Genomic DNA, 23052 nt, shown 5'->3' on the forward strand with positions numbered 1-23052 from the left:
AAAAGCATGTCTTTGTTTAGAGGAACATTAAGTAAATTCCAAATCATTGCAGTTCGTATTTTTACCCCGCTTTCTCTGATTTAAAACATGGTCAGCTACAGAGTTGTTTCATGAATAAGTACTGAGTTTTACTGATAAATTATATATTTAGTATCAAGTGGGTTGTGGCATTGTAATGATGTATAGAAGCACAGAGATGCAGCTGGAGTCAGAGAGTGGAAGTCTGTCTCCTTATCCACTGCAGCATGTTTGACTTTAATTGAAAGCTGTGCTCGAGTATTGTTTTTCACTGTACAGCAATGTTATTCACTATACTGCATTACCTAGAAGCACTTAAAGTAAGGCTAGAGCACTTTCAAATGATTTAGATCATAAATAAGGAGCACTGAAGTTTGCAGTCAACAAACTTAYGTGGGGAAAACACGCTGCAAGATGCAGATAAGTTTAAAATATTCTGGAGGCTTAATCCTGTTCTGACTTACTATATAATCAATTTACCAACTGGTAGTTTTTCAAGTCTTCTGGAAAAAGGTAATGTAGCATTCTCCAACGGGTTTCAAGTTTCCTGAGCTATGAAGGAAAGGACCGAACGCTTAAGGACTTTAACAGTATATACCTCAACATTCCTTATTCCTGTGTACTCTAATTGTTTCCAAAATCACAAGAGAAATGCAATGATTAAAACGTGAAGGCACATGAAAACTTGTCACGTACACCCACCGACTAAAGGAAGGGCAAGGGGGTGGGAAGTGGGGTGCAGGCTGGGTTTTGCTAAGGGGGGCAGGGGGGGAATCAGAGTCTGACGGGTTAAAACCCCGCTCCGTCCCGCTGCTGTACTTTCCGTGACCCTCTTCAGCGCCGGGAAGGTTTGAGACGCAGCGCGGTTTAACCTGGGCTGTYGACAGAGCCATAAACTAAAGCCCCTAACAAATCGTACACAAAGAACTGATAGCGAGGAACGGCACCGTGCTCGCGGCACCTGGCTGCAGCCCTGCCGGCTGGCGGTCCCGGGCGGCGGAGCGCCCGTGCGGAGCYGCCAGCGGGCACCGTCGCTCTCCAGGGGCTCGCGGACAGCCTGAAAGCGCTCTCAGGAGGCAGAAGCAGTACCCCGCTCTTTCCTGGTCATTTAATTACTTTTTTAGGCATCGCAGCCAGCTCAAAACAARTTATAAACGTTTCTTGCTGTTGACCTTTAAAAGCACTGTAATGTAGTCAAGCAATTATTTATAATTACAAGCTACAGTTGTCCTAAAACACTAGTTCTACTCACTTTTTTTATACCTTCTCCCCCACGATAACGTGATATTAAGCACAGTCTTAATTTTTTTCAACATCTGGCTCAAATTAGCTGCTAACAAAACTGCCAACAACTATTTTCTTAATCGACCCTGGGAATTTGATACGGCTTGGAAAAAGCGCATTTAAACCTTGTCCTTCTCCTAAAGAAACACAAACGTTTACTTGAGCTTCTGATTCGACCACAGCAGCTCTCCGAGTTCGGTCCACCCGGCTCGGGGGGCCCGCCTCGGCCGGCCTCGCTCTGCTCTCGTGGAGGGAAGCAGACGTGCCGGCGATCCCGGGCTCGCCGGCTCGCGGGAGGCGCCGCGGGGCCCCGCTCTGCCGCGGGAGCCGCTGGCCGGGGCTCCCCGCGCGCCCGTCCGGCTTCGCAGGGGCAGCGGGAGGAGGAAGCCGGGAGCGCGGGGACGGGGAGGGGGGGGGAAGAACAACACAAAACAGCGGCGGCAGCAGCAGCAGCAACAAAACAGAACGACCCTGCGCGCTAGGAGGCCTTAGCAAGCGAGCTCGCCGCAAGCGGGGTTACGGCCGCGCGAGCCCAGCGCGCGCGGCAGCCAGGCGGACGGGCAGCGTGCCGCGACGCCGCGGGGCAGCTACGGCGCGGGGCCGGCGCGGCAGGCGTGCAGAGAAGTCGAAAGCGGCCCACCTGAGTCTGTTGCGGGATATTTACAAAGCTGGGATCCCGGGGTCCAACACTGACGAACCGGTTTGCGGGGGAGGTGCTGGGTGTCGAGTAGGCTGTGAAGGGAAGGGACACATGCGTTGAGGAAGCGGCACGAGATTGCACACAAACAACACCAAAAAACACACCGTCTCGGCGCCACCTTAAGCAGATGTTTTAACACAGACACGTGCGAACGTTTTAGAGAGCGCGAGTTGGGCTTTCGGCAGCGGAGAGGTTCCCTCCCGACGGTGGGGGTAGGAGCACGGGCGTATCGGGGCTGCTGCGAGAGGACGCCCCGCGATTGCACCGCGCCGCGGGACACGACGCGCTCGGCGCGGCTCCGCGGCCGGGGGCAGGAGTGCCGCGGGCGTGCGGGCGCCGCCGGCGCTGATGGAGCCTGGTCTGGCGGTGCGTTTACTGCAGCGCTCGTTAACGGACTCGGACCCTCGTCCCGCGCTAATCCGGCGTGTAAAGTTTTGGTTTTCATACTGCTGTGGTCTGCAGTCTCTAAAATGTTCACTTGATGTGTTTGACAAACTAGGGAGATCCTTTCGGTAAAAAATTAATGGGTTGCAGTTTCRCTGGGGTGGTAAGTGCAATCAGTCTGAAGGCTGAAGCTGCCTTTAAAAACTGGAATGGCTCCCATAAATGTAAAGCTATTAAATGCAATGCAAGCCAAGGAACCAGATTACTTCCAAACTTGAAGTACTTTAATGATTTTATTGTTGCATTGTATTCTCCGCTGCAACTGTCCTCATTGCCACGTACTTCCCAGTTCAAAAGCTTTCAGTGCATTTTCAGTCTTCCTCTCACTTGAAAATTCCCCATGCAATCTTCTCCTTTATTCTTTTTTTTTTTGCATGTTCAGATCTAAATTGAAATAACCTAAATAGACGCCTCAATACAAACAGTGACGCTGTCTATTTTAAATATATTTATGGGAATGCATTCTGCTGAACAAAATCCCCAGACAATCTAGCTATCCAATGAAGAGACAAAAAAAACAATGTAAAAAGGAAAGTTACTTGCCAAATTTCAGTCAGACTAAATATAATGTTCAGGCCTCAAAATTACAGAAAAAAAATAAAGTGAATTAAGAGTCGAAAAAGAAACTGAGTTGTCTGTATGGATGAAAGCCTGTTGCCTTTCTTAAAGCAAAATGTTTGGTGAAGTGCCATTGCCTTGGATGAGACTGCACTGAAGGGCTGTACAGAATCAAACCAATGACCCGTCCTACCCGCTGCCCTCTCCCTTACAGGGGCCGTAAGCAGAGGCACGGAGAAGAGTCAGAACAGATCACATATTTACTTCCTCCTATTCTCTTCCTAGCCTTCGACTATTTTCAGCCCAGAGACTTCCTGTATTTCAAGAGCCCTCGAGGAATTTCTCATTTCAGAGTGCCCCGTCTGCCCTTGAACYCATGCAAACTGTTTGCATCCCACCAAACCCTTTGGCAAGGAGTTCCACCAGTGCACGAGGAGGCAGAGCCACGTCCTTCCGCTTGCTCTGTGCCTGAGCCTCAACACTTCCTGCCATGGCCCCTATTCCTTGCAACTAGGTGAGACGGACAGCTTTACTTTTGCACAGCACATTCCACCAAAACCGTCCCAGGAACCCCATACCTTCCTTTCTTAGTAATCTGAAGGCAGCTAGGGCACCCCTCACTCCTAAGGAAGGTTTCTTCACAGTTGTTTCAAATAAGATGAGCTTTTCTCTCAAAAAAGCTAACATTTTGCTAGTGCTTGCAAAAAGGCATGCAAGGAACACCTTTCCTTCACAAATACTTAAAAGGAATTTTTAAAGTGTACTATTTCATATGCCCGAGATGATTTACAAACTGTAATACAGTATGCATATTAGTGTATGAACAGTTACACTGGTTGCTATTCATATCTGCAAATCAAGGAATGAATGAACAGAGTAGATCTGGCGAGATGTTCTCCTTGCCTTTTGACCATGTTAATTTGCTATTTAATAATTCAAAGACATCACAAATTTGCAAAGGATGTATCTTGGTTGCTAGTGTCATGCATTAAGATTCTTCTCAAAATCATATAGGAGTAAAAATTCTTTCTACACCAGTGAAAATCAACTTAAAACTCAAAAATCAAACATGCTCTTTGGTTCTTCTGGTCTATTTTTAAGGAAGCAAAATGAATCTAGAGGCCATTTATTCCCTTGGAGCAGGTACATTCTGCTCAAGATCTTGTTTACAGTTCTCTGTTGGCAGCTTCTTGTGCTGTGATAGTTGGTAGAAAATCAAAGCGAATCCATGAGAACGCTGCCTGAAATGTCTTCTCTGCTCAAACAGAGGTTCTAAAGCACTTCAAAAACAGTATAAGCTACATAAGAGTGCCCTCAAACCTTTCTGGATGAATTATTATGTATGCCTCTCTTCTCTAATGCTCCAAACTATGTTTAACTTACTTTCTGAAAATACTCGGATGTCAACTTGGTATTTCCTTAAGGCGTATAACTACATTGCTAGAGCCAAGAAGTGAAGAATACAAAAAACCTCTACAGGGAAYATGTATGCAGAGCAGGCTTTATACTGCGGTCTGTATCCCAAGATGCTCCAGCRAGCATCTCACTTCGCTGTAAAATGTCACGAAATGTTTGAGGATTGTAAGTGGTCATTTTGGCTCTGAATATTTAGTAGACTTGCAATACACATTTGCAATGATTCCTATTACTGTGTAGGAAACTTGGTTCAGGAAAGGGAGTAAGTGTCACTTAGACCACCACTAACACAGCTTCTTGCCATACCCTAGTGCTTTCATTTAAATACCATGTTTAACATCATGGGGGTGGGATTCCTGGAAGTCCTGCTGCTTCTCATCCCTAAGCTCTGTCCTGAGATCGGGATGGGGCAAACCAATAACACTGGTTAAAGCTGGGTAGTGGCATGTTACACTGCACATACATAAGGTGGGCTTGTGGTAGGACCCTCAAAATCTCTTTCATCAAAGGGAAAAGCCAAAGCATGGAATGGGAGCAGAAACCAGATCTACATAGGGCTGAYCTGTACCAGCTTTGCTCCACGGGAATTGCGTAGACCTATGCCAGTTTGCACCAGCTGATAGCAAGTTGGGCTGGCCTGTTGGGTTTGAACAGGAGTATCTCCCTGCTCAGCCTAGCCTTTCTGCTACTGCGATTCCCTGCGGATTGTCTGCAGCACCATAACCCATAGCCAAAGAAATGAATGTGATGCCACAAATTAGCTATGATGCCTCACTTCAGGAACATGCAAAACAGGAGCTGGCAGGGAAAGAACGTTTGCTCACACAGACAGCTTTGATATTTAGCCAAAATGACAAGAAATTGTATGAAAGACAAGACAAACAAACAGTTTGGGGAATGTCATGTGTTTTAAAGTTGTCTGCAATAGGAGAATGTTAATTTGAGATACACTGTCCTGAAATAATTTCTATTAAGTATAAGAGTCTGTCAGCTACCAGACAGCTCTGCGTCAAAAAGAAAAACTTGTGTCTGGTAAAGATGGTTCGAATCAGTGATAAGCTAATGCACTGCTAGGTATCTCTTTTACAGACTGGAAGCACAGGCACATGTGCCTGATGTGAACAGCTGTCCTGTCTCGCCAGAGGCCTAGGGCTCAGTGTACATGTTGTGGAGCTCTAGCGAGGGAATTGCTGGAGGAACACAGCACAATACAATACTTCCTATCCCGAGAGCCCTCTGCAGCTGAGTGTCTTGGAGGGAATTGCAAATTCTAACAAATTAAATGATACAGTCATCACCCTCATTTTTTTATGGACGGGGAGAGGAATGAACTGGCTTGCCTGGAGGGTGCTCCGTCAATGCGTAGCAGCGAAAGGGGGAGAAATCCAATCTGATCCTGAATCTGCTACTACAGCCACAAGATCATTCCTCTCATCCTGACACAAATGCTGCTTAACATGAAAGCTCCTTTGTGCAAAGGGACATTAATCAATAGCAATTTTGCCCAACAAGGCGAAATAGCAAAGTTGCAGAGTTGTGAACCTCAGAAACCTTAGAAAATAACATTTAAAGAGCAAAAAATTGCTCTTTAAAATCTCAGTGTACTGGATGGCACAACCATAGCCTCTGTTGCAACGAGGGCTACAGATTCTAACACTCCCATTCCAACTACTGCTCAGTTATGATACTGATAAAGTCCAACTGGCACGTAGTGGAGGTGGTGGTTTCTTTGGGCAATGAGATATTCAACCCAGAAACTGTCTGGTTTGAGAAAATGTTGTGCTGTGTTTGTTCTGGGTTACCAGCAAAACAAAACCTAGAAGAGATCAGAGATAAGATAATCATTTTGGGTCTGTGTCTGATATCAAGGATGTGTTCTATTAAAAAGGCTTTTTACGGAGGAAAAACGAACCCTCCCAGATCTCATGACTCCCATCTCCATTGTGTCATCGTACTGAGGAAAATGTTGGCTTTCCAAAGGGATGGGATCCACAGCTGCAATTTTCAACTCCCAGAGCRTGCCTGGCCACCCAGTAGCGGTAAATCCCCAGCGTGCATCTCCAAGGGCTCTTCCTCCCTTGGACAGCACTAGAGGTTCACGTTTTGGTTAATGTCGCAGCTGGAGAGTTTCACTATTGCTCTGAGAATCATTAACCACCTTGCTGTGATTTTTAGCTCGCGTTCCCAAGAGGCCGTGGTGTATCGAACAGCTGCTCCTGGCTCTGGAAACCCCTCAGGAGGGCCATCGTCCAATTTTTGGTAGGGCTGTAGCTGCATTTAGTTTCTGCAGAGGGCTTTYTACTAGACCAAAACAGGGAAGGAGAACGGGGCATATGCCAACCCCTTGTACTCCATTTCGTTGGGCAGGGGGGCTTCGTTCTCCTCCCCGCAGCCAAGGGAGAGAGTCTGCCCAAAATCTAATGTCACTCCTGTCTTTGCTGCAGAAGTGACTTTCCCGTACGCGAAAGCTCTGCAGGGCACTCGGCCACAGCCCAGCGCCCCTCCCAGAACCGGTGCGCTCGCCCAGTTCGTAACCATGGAAAACACCTTCCTCTGCGGCTTTTATGAAACTCTGGTGAATCTGTACTTGTAGGCTAATATTTAATTAAGAAAAAAAATAAACGCAAATGCAAATGGAGGGTTGGTACTGACTGACACACTAAACTCTCTCYGAAAGCCTGGGAACTTGGGTTTGTTTTTCTCTTTATGTGGCCAGCCGCTTCCACTGGCTTAGGTAGGTATGTAATACTTTTCTTTAGGAAATAATTGCTGTAACCTACTTTTCAGTAAAATCTGGCCCTAAACTAAATTATATTCTTGTTTACAGTTCAAKTCGCTATTATTCGACACCCTTGTTCCTTATCAAAAGGAAGATGAATGCCTCAATATGTACAAAACTATATGTTTAGCTATCAGCCTAGCTAATTAACAAACAGTAATTATTTTCCTAATCTTTTGTTTAAATACCATTAACTAGCTGCTCTTGAGAAAACCTGGATTTCCAATTAACGTGGCAGCTGTCTGCTGAACACTGAGCCGCAGTGACCAGACCCTGCGCTGATCGCGATCGGTGCGGTTCTGCTAACTTCGGTGGAGAAATGCCAGTTTTTATGCCAGCTGAGAATCAGGCCAGACATGCATTTAGCTTGTCTACATGATCACAGTGTCACAGAAATTAAGTATGAAGATAACTGCTGAAATGATGTTGGGCATTTTTTTTGCTTTTAGATATCACACACTGCCGGTAAATTGAGTCACAACTGTAATGACAAATCTGCATTGACCTAGTTTCATTTATCCCAGTTCTAAAGACAAGGAAACAGTAAGGCATTGCTGACTATATTCAGTGATAACTATGAGTAAACATTAACCTTTTAGATTCCACCACCGAATCTTATTGATAGGACTTAAGAGACGGTATCTCCAGTCAGAAAGCATCAAAACTTCCTGATAGCACAAGTCTGAGCTCCGAAAGAGGAGTGGAGGGGAGGGAATGAATCAACCTCTTAGTTCAACAAAAATTTGCTGACCAATTCGAAAAGTTCTGATTCTAAAAGATCGTGTTCACGATCTCACCAGACTCTCTCATACTAAGGTCTGTTTTAATTTCTAGGCAATCCAGAGTAACTTGCCGAGTTTGCAGGAAGGTGCTATCGTGTAGCAGAAGCCAGTGCAGAACTCTGAGAAGTCCCAGATTTTACAAATGTCCCATGGAACCTGTGCAAATCTCCTGAATGGTATATGAAGCTTTAAAAATGTAGGTTTCACATGTTCTGAATAGCAAATACCTCTTTGTACATCAAGCAGTAGTTGCATATAGCATTTAAATATTAAGCTTGAAAAGCACACAAAGGGATTTGCTCTTTCGATTAGATTGATTTTTGTTTGTGGATGTTATTTGGACTCCCTTCACTGTGGAACAAGTCCCCTACAGTTGCCATTAAAGCATTGAAAGCTTCCCTTTTGTTTTTAAATGTCAGTTTGAGCATAGTTTCATTAAATCATTTCACAATTAACTCCCTGAACATCCAGACTTTTTTAAAGCACCAAACCCAGCTGAATCACATTTGTTTCCCAGCAGAGTGAGTCCAAAGTGGTATCCCCAAGTGTGTATGCAGGAATTTGTATATTTGACTTGTGGCTACACAAAATACATATGGGAGCCGTGTGGGTGGTGGAGAGAGGATTAAAGCTTTCTCTCTGGGCTTAAGAAATACCATAGCTTCTTGCCCAAAATGCAGGGCTCGGGAACCAAGTCGTAGGGAACGACGTCTGCGTTAATCTAACAAGATTTATTCCCAAAAGAACTATAAAGAAGAGAACTCAAAAGAGTTGTTAGTTTAGYCCAGTATGTGTAAGAAGTAATACTTTCTGTGAGGGCTGCTGTCTGATTTCCATGTAGTACCCTCTAAAGCTTGTCTTGAGATACCAAATTGCCTCCTCATGACAGTACAGAGGATTTCAAAGTCCCAGGTCTGTGTCTTAATTTAGCTACTGGCCGTGATTTCTCTCATATGTGATTATGCGAAATGCCAACAAAACTGCAGATAAAACCGAATCCTTAAGCTAGCACTGTTTTTTGTTAATATAACAAGCTGAGAACGCTGTCCATCAGAGCAGAGAGCTCTCCCGTCCCCTCGAGCTAGCCCGCCCGGGGATGTGGACCAGCTGCCAACAGAAGATGCACGGTGGCCGAGCCCGCTGCGCGCCGCTGTTAGCCCCTGGTTCCCGCGGCGGCTGTACTTACTCGGAGAAGTGGGAGAGGTGGCCCCTCCTTCTGTTGATGTAGTTGGAGGTTTTGTGTCTGGCACTGGCAGAGGCACAGGCCTAGCCATTGGTGGCGGAGGTGGTGGTGGCAACATTGGGGTAGGAAGGAATGGATTGTGCACCTTGCCTTGGCTGCTACCATTGGGCTGCCGAAAAACAAGCAAACAGACAAGAATTATACTAAAAATCTGCCCTTAGGAACCTCTAATAACAACAGTCCAGCTTAAAACTATATGCAATATATCTGAAATTACTTAAGAAGAGAGGTGGCGAAGAAAGTGCTGTGTCCAATTCTCCACTGACTTCAAGGGACTTTATCTCAAAGCCTGTGAACCTTGTGAAACTGTGGAAATTCTCATTTTTAGAACATTTATCCTATTAGCAACTGATGAGAATTACTCTGGATTAAATTCTACTCTTATTTACATTTCCTGCAGCTACTAGGTCTCGCTCAGTGAGAGTTTAAATAGCTTTTTGGAGGCCTTACATTTCCCAGTTTAACGTCTCTATAGTATCCTGAGGATATCAGTGCCTGAGACTTGAGTGTAAATTTCTTAAGATACTGCTCATTAGGGGGAAAAATAAGCATTTTTGGTGGTCTTAAAAGTCATGCTGATATCTTATTACAGGAAAAACGAATGAGTGTGTATTAAAGTGCCTGCACTCCCACATCCCTTTTAAGTTAGCAATAGTACAGCTCACAGTTTAGTTGCCATTAGAATTCTATAAAGAAACTACTGAACTTCGAATTGCTCATTTTACATTTTAGAAAAAAAAAAAAAACTCCATATATTTAGTTCGGGATGTGCACAATAACAGGCAGAACGGGCCTAGCTATACAACTGTGGTCTTTGTAGTGATCACCAGCAAAACCTGCCATTTGTAAAAGAGTTTTCAAGTATCACAGAAATAAGAAGCAGGCTTAAAAAAAAACAGAACAAAACAGAAACCACCCCAAATTTGGTTAGTTTAAATTTTAAGATTGCCTGGACACTTGAAAACCGTGCGGATAGATGCCAAGTATGATTATAAAGTGAAAATAGAACAGTTTGTGAACCAAGTGTTCCACTTTAGTGACAAAAACGATGAGATCGCTTTCGACAGCACTCTACAAATTGATCTCACTGCAGTTTTTCTGGCACTGAACATTTGCTTTTCCATTGATGATAAAAGCTCAGTTTTAAATACAGATCCATATCCTAAGTACTGCTGAAGAAAATAATATTTTAATTCTTGTTAGGGTTTCCATTAGCCTGAATTACGGGGACAAAATACTCGTACTGGCAAATGTTTGGGACATTATTTTCATTTCACCTGCTTTGGCACTGACGAAAGGCTTTGGAGTAGGGTAGGTGCAAATCACACTTGCCATAGAGCAAAAACGGTTCGAGGCATAAATAAGACTCAAATTCATCTGCATTTAACTTAACAGCACTCCCACTGACTTCAAAGACTGCAGTTTGCCGTAAGAAGCAATCCTTCAGGGATATTTATTTTTCCAACATCCAGTACCTTTAATAAACTAATATATTAGTGACATCCCTCAAACACTATCTTGTCTCACAATTAGGTCACTTTCCTGCCAAGAAGACCCCTGCTGCATGTTCATTGTGAGCGTGCTAACAGTTCATAATGCTGAATGGTTTGGGATAAATTAAGCAAATGAATACTCAAGGAAAAAGAAAAGCACTGTATTGATTTGTTGTCTAGACATAAATGTATCTGCTAACATATTGCGGACATTATTCAAAGCCGGTACTGGCTGGAGCAAGTAGAGCTCAGTTTTTCTGCTAGGGAGAGGGAAGCACTGAGGACAATATAGCTTATTAAATAAGTGTAATAAATTAGATGCTAATAATTAAACTAATTCTCATTAATGCTTTCAATCGTATGCGTGTCAGGAGAGAAACAGTAATTTTGCCAGTTATTACTTCATTGGCTGGAAAAAGTTACATGCATTACATTTCATGAAATATTCACAGCATTATTTTAGGTATGATTTACATAAAATTTATAAATTCTGTATTTGACCGGAATGCTATTTCAATAATAGCAAGATGATTCACTTTATTTGATTAAAAAAATGAAAATGGCTATTTGAAGCTTTGGAACTCTGCTTAATTTTTCATAGAGATAAGGGGAAAAGATAACTGCTTACAGAAATAACAAACCATAATAAACTGTACTTTTAACATCTTGAGTTCAAGTACTGGTCAACTTGATCTAAAGTGCTATAAGGCAGTATTTTTTTTTTAATGAACTTAGCTGATCTGAAACATCTGTTTCTCACCCTCCCTTTTCCTGCTCTCCCCCCCCCACTCTCCCCTGAACTTCAAAAATAATTAATAAAAATTATTCTGCCTTCATATTTTGTTAACCCTCATTCTGCTAGGATTAGAATGCACGCAGCAAAGGCGCTTGCGGAGGGACCCCAAAGGTCACTGCATCACCACTGCTCTGACAGTTTAAGTTAATTTCACCACAGTGTGGTTAACTGTTTTTGGGGGAGTTTTTTATTGTTTTTCTAAATATTTTTGCTGTAGCAGCACTTTTTTTTTTTTTTTTTTGGCAACAGCGCTATTCAAGGTGAGTTCCTGTGTGCAAACATGCTGTTAAAATAATCCCATTATCCCGTGGTTAATTTTACATAGGACAAACACTTCTGAAGAAAGAAAAACGGCTTCCTTACATTTAGGAACCCCACCTGTCCAGCCTGCTGACCAGCGTCGGGGCAGACAAGTTGGACAAACTCTTTCAGAGTCTCCTGAGGATGATAGCGGATTGCTGGGTGTGAGAAGTATGGCCCAGGCTGTTGAATAATGGGTGATGTTGGAAAATGAAGAGTCGATGGTGTTGCATGTGGACTTGCTAAAGGAAAGAAAACAAAGACGTTATATAGAGTAGAGTTTTGCCTTCGGAAAACAAAACAGTTTAAATCTACTGTAGTTTTAGTCTTTTTAAATGTACAGTATCGCTTATACATCTGATCTTCACAGTTGATATATTAGACCACATTGTGTCCTACACTCACTCCATCTAGGTCCTGGAAATAAATGGAGCCAGACGTTTTAAAGGATTTTCTGTGTTTTTAGTGGACATATATAAAGCAACCCACAGTTCTTGGTGAAAGTGACAACTATTCATCACCTTAAGAGCAGTCCTAATGAATCAGGCAATAAAAAAATGTATTTGGGAGATTAGGGTTAAGTTCCTTGACATTTCATTTAACTTGGATTTGCACATATGAATCCATTTTTATATTGCGCTATAAATGGCTGATAATTTAAAGATGCTCAAGCACTTCTTGTTGTTGGGGATTTTTCACCTCAATTTTGGAACATTTATTTTAAGTAATGTGTTTTTAGCTAATGAACATGCACAAAGTGGCAAGACTGTTTTGAAAATTTTACATTTCTCTAGAATAACGTTATGTGAAACTCTTCAACAAGCCTCCAGCTCGCATTCAGGGATGATGTTTAGTTTGGTGAATTTATAGGCCGGCGAGCCCACAGTGGAAAAGCAGGAGGATGTGCAGCGAAGGTGCAATGTACCCAAGCCCACCGGCGATGGTAACTTTTACCCTCAGCTGATTTCAGCAGAACTGTACAAGTGCGACTGAAGACAGAATTACGCTGTCTCACACTACGTGACACCTTTGTCCTGTTCCTTGGCATTCACGTTATATTGGGTTGGACCTTTGCTAGCAAACAGTTGTTTCCACTGTTCGTTGTCACTGCAAGGTAGCAATTGCCACCACTGGTGGTGCTATGAATTCTCCTTTTCGCCTTTAGGATGCAAATTCACTCTTTCTCCAGAGGGGCCRGTTGATCTGGTTGAGTGTAAGCTCATCTTTGTACTACAGTTTGTCTCTCGCCAAAAAGAGATCGTTATATCGCCATCCTTCCCTTGCATGCTGCTCCAGTGATCCTTCTATGTGCATACACCACATTTGTAAGCTACGCATAACTGATTAACTACAGGGTATGCAAGGCAGGTGGTATCCTACAGAAAGTCATGTGCTGGCTTTGGAGTAAGTTAAATATATGAGTGAAAAAGAAAGCCACAGGCACTTTTAAAAAAATTGGAGAGATGCAGAAAAGTTAGCCAAAATCAAATAAGAATGAGCACTCATTTAACAGGGAATGTTATCAAAAAGCCTCAATTAAACAAAAGCTAAAATCTGTGTCTTAGTCTTGCTCTCTGCCAGTTTAATAATATGACATTTTATTAATGATTTTTTGGGGGGAAGCATTATTAAACCATTAACAACCTCAGAGCCTGCAGATGTGGATAAAACATGTACCACAGGGACAGCAGCAAGCAAAGCTATGGCATTATCCTGCAAACATTCATTAAGGGTTGACYGGGCAGCATTTACATGTACTTCTGTTTCCATGACTCCGTATGAACGATTGCTTTGACGCCACCACCAAAAAGAGCTCCACTCCTGACTGGGATGCTCTGTAGAACTGGCAACACCACCACGAAAAGCACTGTGAGAAAGAGCTATCACCGACCTGCTACACAGGACACCATTTCAAGGTGACAACTATTGCATGGTAGCAATTCCTAGTAGYTGCTGATATGGGATGAATATGAAGCTCTTGCCCTTGCTGTGAAAAGCCCCACTGTACCATCACCAACCCCATGAGTCCTCCCAGTCTGCTCCCYTTAATACCTTTTAAAATATTCACAATGGAAAGAGAAACACATACTAAATGCRTGGCATGGACTGCGTCTCATGCAACAGGGAAACGTCGCTAAAAGAAAGCGTGGGGATGAAGAAGCGAAAGGTAGCATACAGCCTTCAACTATCTGTGGTCCATGTAGATGTGGGTCCAGTGATATCCTTCTGATAGCATGACCTGTACCTACACTTCAATATTGAGATACTACGGGATGTGGACTCAACTGGAGAAGAAGAGTCTTCCTACAGCATATCCTACGAGCCTTTGTATGAAAATGCCTATAGTTACTCCATGGTCAAATACCTGTGAGCCTAGCCTGTCTAACCTGTCTGCACATCTGTGCTTCTCTTTTCCTTTCTTCTTCTCCCCCCCCTCCTTTTTTAACAAATGTAGGGAAATATTTGTTTTCAGAGTCTTGTTCAGACTTTGCATCTTAAATTACTGTATATTTGAAAATTCTTCTGATACAGAACCCAGATCCTCAAAATGGAAGAAACGAAGACTGGTTTCTTGTCCCTAGCCTCTTGAGAGAGCCTGTATCTCCAAAGCATGCTATTAAAGGTAGAAATAATGTGGGATTCATCTTAGTAAGTGGGGTGCCTATCATGAGGCTAATCTGAGTTAGTTATCTGGGAATCAATAGAGAGCTACTAAATAGAACTGATGGAGTCTAAGGAGCCATTTATCTCATGCAAAAATAGACCACCACATTTGGATAGATGAATCACCCCTTTGACTTCATCGACAATATTGACCGGCTCACCAGTGCCTATGAAGGGATCCCATGGGTATTGGCTCCGGTGGAGACACCTCCAGTATAAGTAAGCACTTGCCTTTAGTTAGATGATTTTCACCGACATGTCAGCCTCTGCTCTCACTTATACCACCCCTGTATCCGTGTAGCTTCATTAATGCCACTTATGTCATAACTAATTTACATGTATGAATGTATCACTACCTTCTCCCTGAATTAACAGCAATTTTAGAGCTTGTCAAAATATTTTGCCAAGAATGTTTATTCAATAAAAACTGGTGGTATGAATTTTGATGACTGTGAAAAAATTTTCATCCGCATACAACATTTCTATTCCTCTCTTCCCTCTTTTGTTCCTCTATGTCTTCTTTTCTATTCCCCCCCTTTGCCTGTATGCCAAATGAAAGATRAAGACTGAAGATAAAAGTGAGAAATGAAAGTTTCTGTGGAAAACAATGAATTAAGTCAAAAATATATTGTTTTTTTAAACATTTATTATCAAAGTTTCATTTCAGCACTAGCTCTGTTAATACTATTTGAAATTGCGTCAGTGCACTATCCTGTGTACACATCTGGGAACAAATTCATTCCCTTTCTTCCTCGGAGTGGAAAAAGAGACAGAAATGTAGCAAGGAACAAAACACTGCAACTAGAGAACATGTGGAAATTCAAAACTAGGCTGGAGACCTCGCTGCATGTAGCTTTTCCAAGGTATGTGTCCACACAGAAGTTGGACTGCTGTATCAAAGATGTGTTATGGCTATCAGAGATATTTATAGGCTTGTAAGTGCAGGGTCATTCTCTGTTGCCTTTGACCTCCTCAGCATGTCAGAAGAGAAAACAAATTGGAAAGCATTTGTCAGTGATCTTCCCAAGGAGAGGGTCTTGGGTGAGAGAGAAGAGAAAAATGGATGCAGGAAGGATAAAGAATAATTCCGGGAGGAAGGGCGCATGCTGCAAGGAGGAGAGGGGGGCTCCTGCCCTGAGCCGCGGCTGGCTCCTCGGCACAGCCTCCAAGGGCTCCTGCCCAGCACCAGGAAGACTGCAGGAAGGAAGCAAGACTGTCGTCAGTCCTCGGTCTGTGCCATWCATCGGCATGAAGGATTTTGTTTTCTCGGAGGAGATGGATTAGCATAAGAAGTAAGGAATGGTATAAAGATCTCCCAAAGGTTTGTTTTTGCAGCCTCTCGCTGGGAAATATCAAACTTCTCACGTGGCAATAGGAAGGGCAGTTTGGTAAGAAGACTCTACTGCTGTTCAGCTGATGAACATTGTGGCGTGCASCGCTTTTACTAGGGAGAGTGAACTAAGTGCTGAAGCCTGAGAACTGCCAGCCCAGACAGACCATTAGCCTGATAGCTACGTTACTGCCACTAACTCCAGTGGATATAAAAACAGCCTTTCTGATGATGAAGGTGCCCAGAGACCWCGCTCAGCAAACAAGTTCTAGGTGCAGAGCGCAACCACGTTTCCAGATGAAGGAATCCTCACCGACATTTTAAATCAATGAAAGGATGTAAGCTAGCGTAGACTTCAAATTCCGGTTGCTATTTCCCCCTGCTTCTCCTGAAGTATTCCACAAAAATTCACATTTTTCTCTTGTTTCCTGTTGTTTGCACCATATCACCTGACTCTTCATAAGGCAATTCCATGTAATTCTTGTTAGTCTCTATTTTCCCTTAAGCATAAATATAGCCAAGTATTCAGCTTTGTAATCTGGACAGGATTTTAATTGCCTCTTTTCTATAAACCATCATATAGATTCACCCATGTTGGTCAGGGACTTAGATTCCTCTTGTTACAATTGTGGCTTTTGGCATCAACTTTTTAGATTGGTTCCTAGGTCTGTGGGAAGATCCCAAGAAATGTAAGTAGTAAAGCAATGCCAACAGTAAAACCTGACCCACTTTCAGGTGTGGCATGCTTTTACCTAATGTCACGAAAACACCGCCACAGCATGAACCACCACAGCTTCATCTTTTAGATGCAACTATTAATCAGTGATAATCCAGTGGTAACAAGCAAAATTCCCAAATCTTCTGCTTACCCTAATAAAGATACTTTGCAAGTCAGAAACCTGAAACTTATTAACAGGAAGTTAAGGACCACATGTAAAATCCTCATTTCCAGGCAACTTTTTATTATAATCTAACCTTTCTGAAAACCCTCTACTCAAACAAATCAGATTGGTTCAAGTGACAGACCCGACTTCCTAACAGCAGCATCACCTCTGTGTTACAATAGAAGCACACTTGCCTCTAAGAGTGACTAGTGACCATGGGCAAACCACGTCAGTCGTGATTTTCAAAGGTCTTTAATAAAAAGGATAAAGTCTTTGCTTCTGAAAACCATGCTTAGAGTGATGCAAGTTTTCCTGCAAGTAAGAAGGGGCAATGACTGCCTGTATGCTTCTGATGGGATATTACAAGCCTCAGTCAGTGACTGTAAATTTTTCGAGATCTTCAAATGGAAGATAAAACAGAGATCTTTGTCTATTATTTATTTACTTATTGACTTATTATTTATGTATCCCTAAGCAGCTCCATGCTGCCAAACCATTTTTCTCCTGGCGTCTTTCAGCCTGTGACATTTATACTTTATTACTGACCTCACTAAACGATATAAATTTTAAGTTTTACCACCTAYGAAAAAATATGTATTTCAAAGTCAGAACTTCATTTCTACCTGCTGTAGGTATGGAGGAGTTGGACTATCTGGTATTATTAAATTGTTATTTGTGAAGGGAGGGACTGGAGGCAGGAATTATCCTTCTATCTCAAGGCAGGCACAAGTATTTCAAAACACACATGATCCTAATTCCATTGAAGCTCATCTGAAACACCCCAGACATTTTTTTTTTTTTGAAAATTAGATGACAATGTATGGTAGCCTGCAACAGATATACCAGCATTTTAAAACTATTGCTGTTGGGCCAAGTAATTATGCASTACAGCTGTTGCAAGCTCTACCGTTTTTTTTTTTAATGTTTTAGGAGTTTGTACTGTTGTGCAGAGTAGAAGAAAGAGGGTTTTTCAGAATGTTGAATTCAACTGTCCAATTGTGAAGCCCAGTCTTGTCTTTTCCCTTCTTGATTTGTAGTAGCCAATATCAAACTAAATTACTAATAAAATAAGTCGTACTCACTGATTAGATTAGCACTTCGCAGGTGTCGGGCAAATGAGTAAGAGATAAAATTGTAAATTGTATTGAATTGTATAATCAGATAATAAAGAATCAGTTAATTTGAAGCAGGTTATAGTTTTCTGCAGATATATATCTGCAGAAGSATCCTTTTCCAGGCCCTTCTTGAAAAAAAATGAAGTGTTCTAATGAAAGCCCCTGAGATGCCTCCTCCCAGGGGGCACTCCCTGCTGTGCTAAGGAGACTTTCTGATCACAGCTGCAGGACTCAGATTTCTCCACCAGCACAGCCCAACACATTGGGGAGACATCCTGATCCATCTGTCTTCCACTGACTCTTCCAAAAAGCCTGGCCAGCCCCTTCAAGATAAGACGATTGGATGAAACGTCTTTCTCCATAATGTTGTTTGAASTCTTTGAAAGGGTCATTTTGCGCTCCTCCTCTCCCACCCAGGCAATGACTATCATCACCCTGCACTCTCCGCCTGTTCAAGGAAGAAGTGGTCTGGGCAGTCAAAACCACGGTTCCTTTACAGGCACAAGGGCTTGTCCATCAGAGCAGACTGACAGAGCGTTGGCTTCACTAGGGCACAACACTCAGATGCCTCCTGTATAAAGTGATAATTAAGTTTACTAATAGCTCATTAAACATTGATCAATCTTCCTAGAAATAGTAACATTATAATGAAATAGGATCATATTTATCAGCTTGTTTTTGAGGCCTTTATAATTGGCTTCATTACAATTAAGAAAGTATTTTTTTAAAAGTCATTTCCCTGGAAATGTTATGGAACAGTTTGTTCTGCTAGATATTTCCACTTCAGGCGTCTAAGCTGTGTTAACTCCCTGCATGCTGTAAGCTTTCTTCTAGCATTAAACTGATGCAAGTGCCAGTTCAAATTATGTAAGATGTATCCCACCCTTTGTACCCCAAAGGTACTTATTCTCAAAATTGACCATATTAGAGTACTAATTGGCTAAGCCACCATGCTGGCTGATGTGAAATGCTTTCAAACACCATGAAACAGCTGTGTTTATCGGAAATATGAAGAGTGACTTTTTAATAAGGAGATCTGGCAATAATCCAAATTTGTTGAAAGGAACCTACACTTCTGTGTATAATACAATACAAGAGGTAAAGAATAGAAGTCTAAAACAATAGCTTTAAGCCTACAGATTTTTGTGATGAAAGCAGTTACCCAAACAAGAAAAAAATAATTAAGAAACTTAGTCTGGGATTTGCAGAGRTCCTGAGAGAATTCATTAACTGCTTTTGAATTTCAATGGGAGTTGTGTCCCTATAACACTTCTTAAAGATTTCTGAAAGTCCCCATTTTTCTTACTGCCCATTAAGAACAGACTCTAAGGTGATAAATGTAGAGCAATCTCTACACGTGTTGTGTCTCATTCAGGATAGCAAGGACTTGTCTTCACTTAAATACTGAGCTGCTGACAACAGGACTGATTGGTCCTAGGACCAGCCCTTTAGGAAGGGGATTCAGATCAGCAGGAAACCTAAGCGTTGCTTAAGTTCCATAATGATGMAAAGTGGTCTTCTAATAACATGTCTATCATCAGGTCCATGGATGAGCTAAATTCAAACTGATACTGTCTCTGCGTTACCATTCTCATTGACAACACTGGAAAATCGTGAGTAAGTGAGAACAAAAATAGGCTTTACCTTCTTAGCATGGATAAGACTTAGAYACTACTGACATTTACTTCCCCATTACATAGGCAAACATAGATGAAACATTCAAAATACAATWTAAACAGTTGACCGATGCAAGAGATATGCAAATACCCTAAATATGATGGATGGAGGATCTGTTCCTGCTCATGGACATCAAGGAGAAGAACTTAATTGCAGAATATTCCTCTCTCAGCTCCTGAAGTCAAGTGCAGGTGGGCTGCTAAATACTGCTGAGAAAACAGATCCATGGTATCTCCAAGTCGGGGCTGGCTGTCATCCCCTTATTAGTGCTTTTTAGACCACAGTGGTATAAATCACCTGGACCCTTTGTTCAGACGTGTAAGWGAGATTTTGCAGTAGGAAGTGGGAGGCAGAAGAACCTTTTTTAACAGGGCTCATGGAGCCCCTGGCAAAGGGAAATAKGCTTAAAACTATGCCTGGGCACAAGGTTTATTGGTATACTCTGGATTCTGACTATCCAAGGCTGCATTTGAAAATCTGTAGAGCCAAACTCAGTGCTGGTTCCAGATTCTGGCATAGGCAGGGGGCCAGTTAAGTTAGATGTTTTGAGCAGATTGTTTTAAAACAGCAAAATTCTTCTACCTTTGAGAGATTGGAATGCTGTAGAACTAATTAAAAAGATACAGAAATAAAACTAATCCCAATGGAAAGCATTCCTTCCTTCCAAAACCGTAGCTGGAGGTCAAAAAGAATCATTTAACTTGTTTGTAGAATTCCTACATCACATCAAATACTGGTGAGTTTTGCATATTATTATTATTTTTAATACACATGATATATTCGCATATATGAGATAACAACTACTGCTAGGAGAATATATCATGTCTTTCTTATAATGAAATGCAGTTGATAAGTTTACAATAGAAATGTAAATTCTCCTAAAAAACACAACCTTTATGTATGTGATGATATAATTCTGCTTTGATACTAAAAAGGGCACGGTAATAGAATCTGTGACTTTGGAGTGATATATTGCTGTTAAGTTAATAGGACTCCACATTCCCATTTCTAATATCAGTGTTTTTTCCCCCTTTCATTCTGTAGATGGTAAGCTGATACTACATAAACATTGTTAAAGCTATAGTTCCACGCTACAGTAATTCACTTAACTTTAACATGATTTATGGTTCTGTCAATAGAGGAGGTTGAAAATCCAGAGCTCTCATGCTTAAACATGGGTTCCATATTTAAAGTAATAATGTGCTTTTTGTGTGTGTTAGAAGCTGGAAGAATTCAACATAAAGCAGAGATAAAAATATTATAGTTCACTGCACTGTTTAAAGCATATAGTTTAATTTCATGGATACATTGGAGAGAGCAGAGAAACTGAACACATAATCTCTAAAAGCACAGGTAAAATACCTTGGTCCTACAGCACCTTCTTTTTATGTTATTTTTTAGGGACGTATGAAATCCTATTAGTATTTTTAATGCCTTTCTTTTTTTTTTTATTCTTCTGCTCCTTTAGATCAGCTGCTTTTGTGAGGATGAGTTTAAATGTAGGTCCACTCTGTTAATCACCCCCTGTTCTTCTTTCTGGCACTTACCCTCCAGGCATTTTGCCTCTTTAGGAGATTAAGCGACCAAGTCATCTTGTTGCTCTAACATGTCCTCACTGGAGCAACATATTAACACAATTCCTCTGCAAAAGAGCCCTCTTTAGAAGTTTGCTGCAGGGATGACAAATTAACCCAGCATGGTGTCCCACACATCTATCTCAGTACAAATTATTAGTGTAATAGAGCTTTTAGTTATGCATTTATCTAGTAATTATTGAACGGTTATACAAAACGAAGCTGAGCAATCATGGCCCTTTATGAGGCAATCTCAGTGGGTGGCCTTACAGTTAATTTAGGATAGGACTGTCTAAGCAGTTCACTCGCACACAAATTAGCTGAACAGCCTGCTCCTTTAAATATTTCCTATGTCACAGGGTAACTCTTTACAATACAACAAAGGTAGAGTTTTAATTACACGGTTCCTGACTTTTGTTTAGCTGAAGCTTTAACCATTTGCAAGCCCTTCTGCCTCTCCACCCCTGCCTGGGACACGGGAGCAAATGCAAGTCTGCGTAGGGTACGTAATAACTACTACACCCTGACCTTGAGGCCAGCTGTTAGGAAACTGTTTCCTCCAGCTTTGTATTTTTTGAARGTGAATGAAGAGAGAAAATCGAAATCTTTGCCTACATGGTCAGCTAAAACCAGGGAAGTTCTCCCCGTATTCTGACACTCTGCCGTCGCACTGCTCTGCACCGTCGCTGGATTAGCCAATCTGTAGGTCAGCGTTACGCTATTTTCAGTTTCTATTCAACTGTCATACGCTTTCTTACCACTACAATGTGGCTGCTCTCCTCTTTTGGCTGTCTTACATTAGCATACCTACTTTTGGGGTGTCTGTACTGTAATGAACTTCCACTGCTTTGTTTTGGTCAAAATTCTCTGGAAAGTAGAAGGTTCCCTTAGTCTGGAAGCTGACAGTTTTGAGTGGCAGCCAATGCTAGTTGCATGTTACAGGTTATTACAAAATGTCCTTTTACATTGTGTAGCTCTGAAGTGAGTTAGCAGAAATTAGCACATTTATTCATTTCACGCTAGCTGATGGGACAGCTAACAGACACTGATACTTTGGTGAACCTGTAGAGAACAGAGAAGGGCACGGTTTCTYCCCAGGCATGTGACAAGGTGTTTGCCATTTTGGAACTAAAGGAGCGTGCCATTCTGCTGAGTTCCCCTGGTAGACCTGTACTGATAAAAGTCTCAAACGAAATGCTCATTATGGAGGGAAATAACAAAACAAGAACCACTCCCCTGGTTGACTTTCACCCCTTCCTCTCTTTCCGTTCACCTGCCCCTTCCTTGGGTTCTTCCCTTTGTGCTGTGTGTCTTGTTTCTGGTAATTGTGTTTCTCCTTCATTTTTCTTCCTAACATATCATCTCGTTCTTCTTCCATTTTTTTCTTTCCTTGCCTTGTCTTGCTGCTCTTTGCCTTGTGAGATCTATGCTGCCATACTCTGTGGAAACGCATGAGTGCTCTACAGCGTAAGCTGCTGTGTGTCCCAGGTTTACAAAATCGTGGTCAATTTAACGTTTCAGCCAGCTCCAGATATAAAGTCACTAGAGTGTAAGTAGCAATACATGGAAACCTGAAACCMCTTATGTAAATATTGCTGTTACTCATAGTATTTAAATCCTTCACTATCTGGTAAAAAGTTCAAGCAGGTTAATGCTGAGGAAACGTCRAAAGATGCCAGCAATACAGGATGGAAACACTGACCACCAAGAAATGTCTTGCAGGTAACAGAAGTGTGCTGCTTAGGAGACAGAGATCTAACGGCTTGAATTTTCAATGTTTTGAAATACAGTCTAAAACTGAGAGTGGTGCTAAAGCCACCCTATAGGTGATCAATTTACCATCTGCCAGACACTGAATCCTAACCACACTGGTCCAGAGAAGACATATGGTGCGTTCATAGAGTCATGCCCAAAAAACTGCCATCATCAAGTAAGGCTCCATGAATCACTTTGCTAGCTTATCACCAAAGAAACTTGGATCTTGCCACCATCTGT

At 42.1% G+C, this 23052-nt stretch overlaps 1 protein-coding gene across 1 annotated transcript in view; it reads right to left on the reverse strand.

Moving 5' to 3' along the window:
• The window catches only part of NFIA (nuclear factor I A), a 229749-nt gene that overhangs the window by 18890 nt on the left and 187807 nt on the right, over positions 1–23052 (reverse strand). The window contains exons 10-12 of the mRNA XM_085306080.1: positions 11892–12055; positions 9168–9333; positions 1943–2034 (exon numbers count right to left, since the gene is read on the reverse strand). Of these exons, the coding sequence (XP_085162206.1) occupies positions 1943–2034; positions 9168–9333; positions 11892–12055 (422 nt within the window). The remainder of the gene's footprint in view (positions 1–1942; positions 2035–9167; positions 9334–11891; positions 12056–23052) is intronic.

This window comes from Rhea americana, unplaced genomic scaffold (assembly GCF_003343005.1).
Source record: "Rhea americana isolate MKP2758 unplaced genomic scaffold, rheAme1 scaffold_230, whole genome shotgun sequence".
Lineage (NCBI taxonomy): Eukaryota > Metazoa > Chordata > Aves > Rheiformes > Rheidae > Rhea > Rhea americana.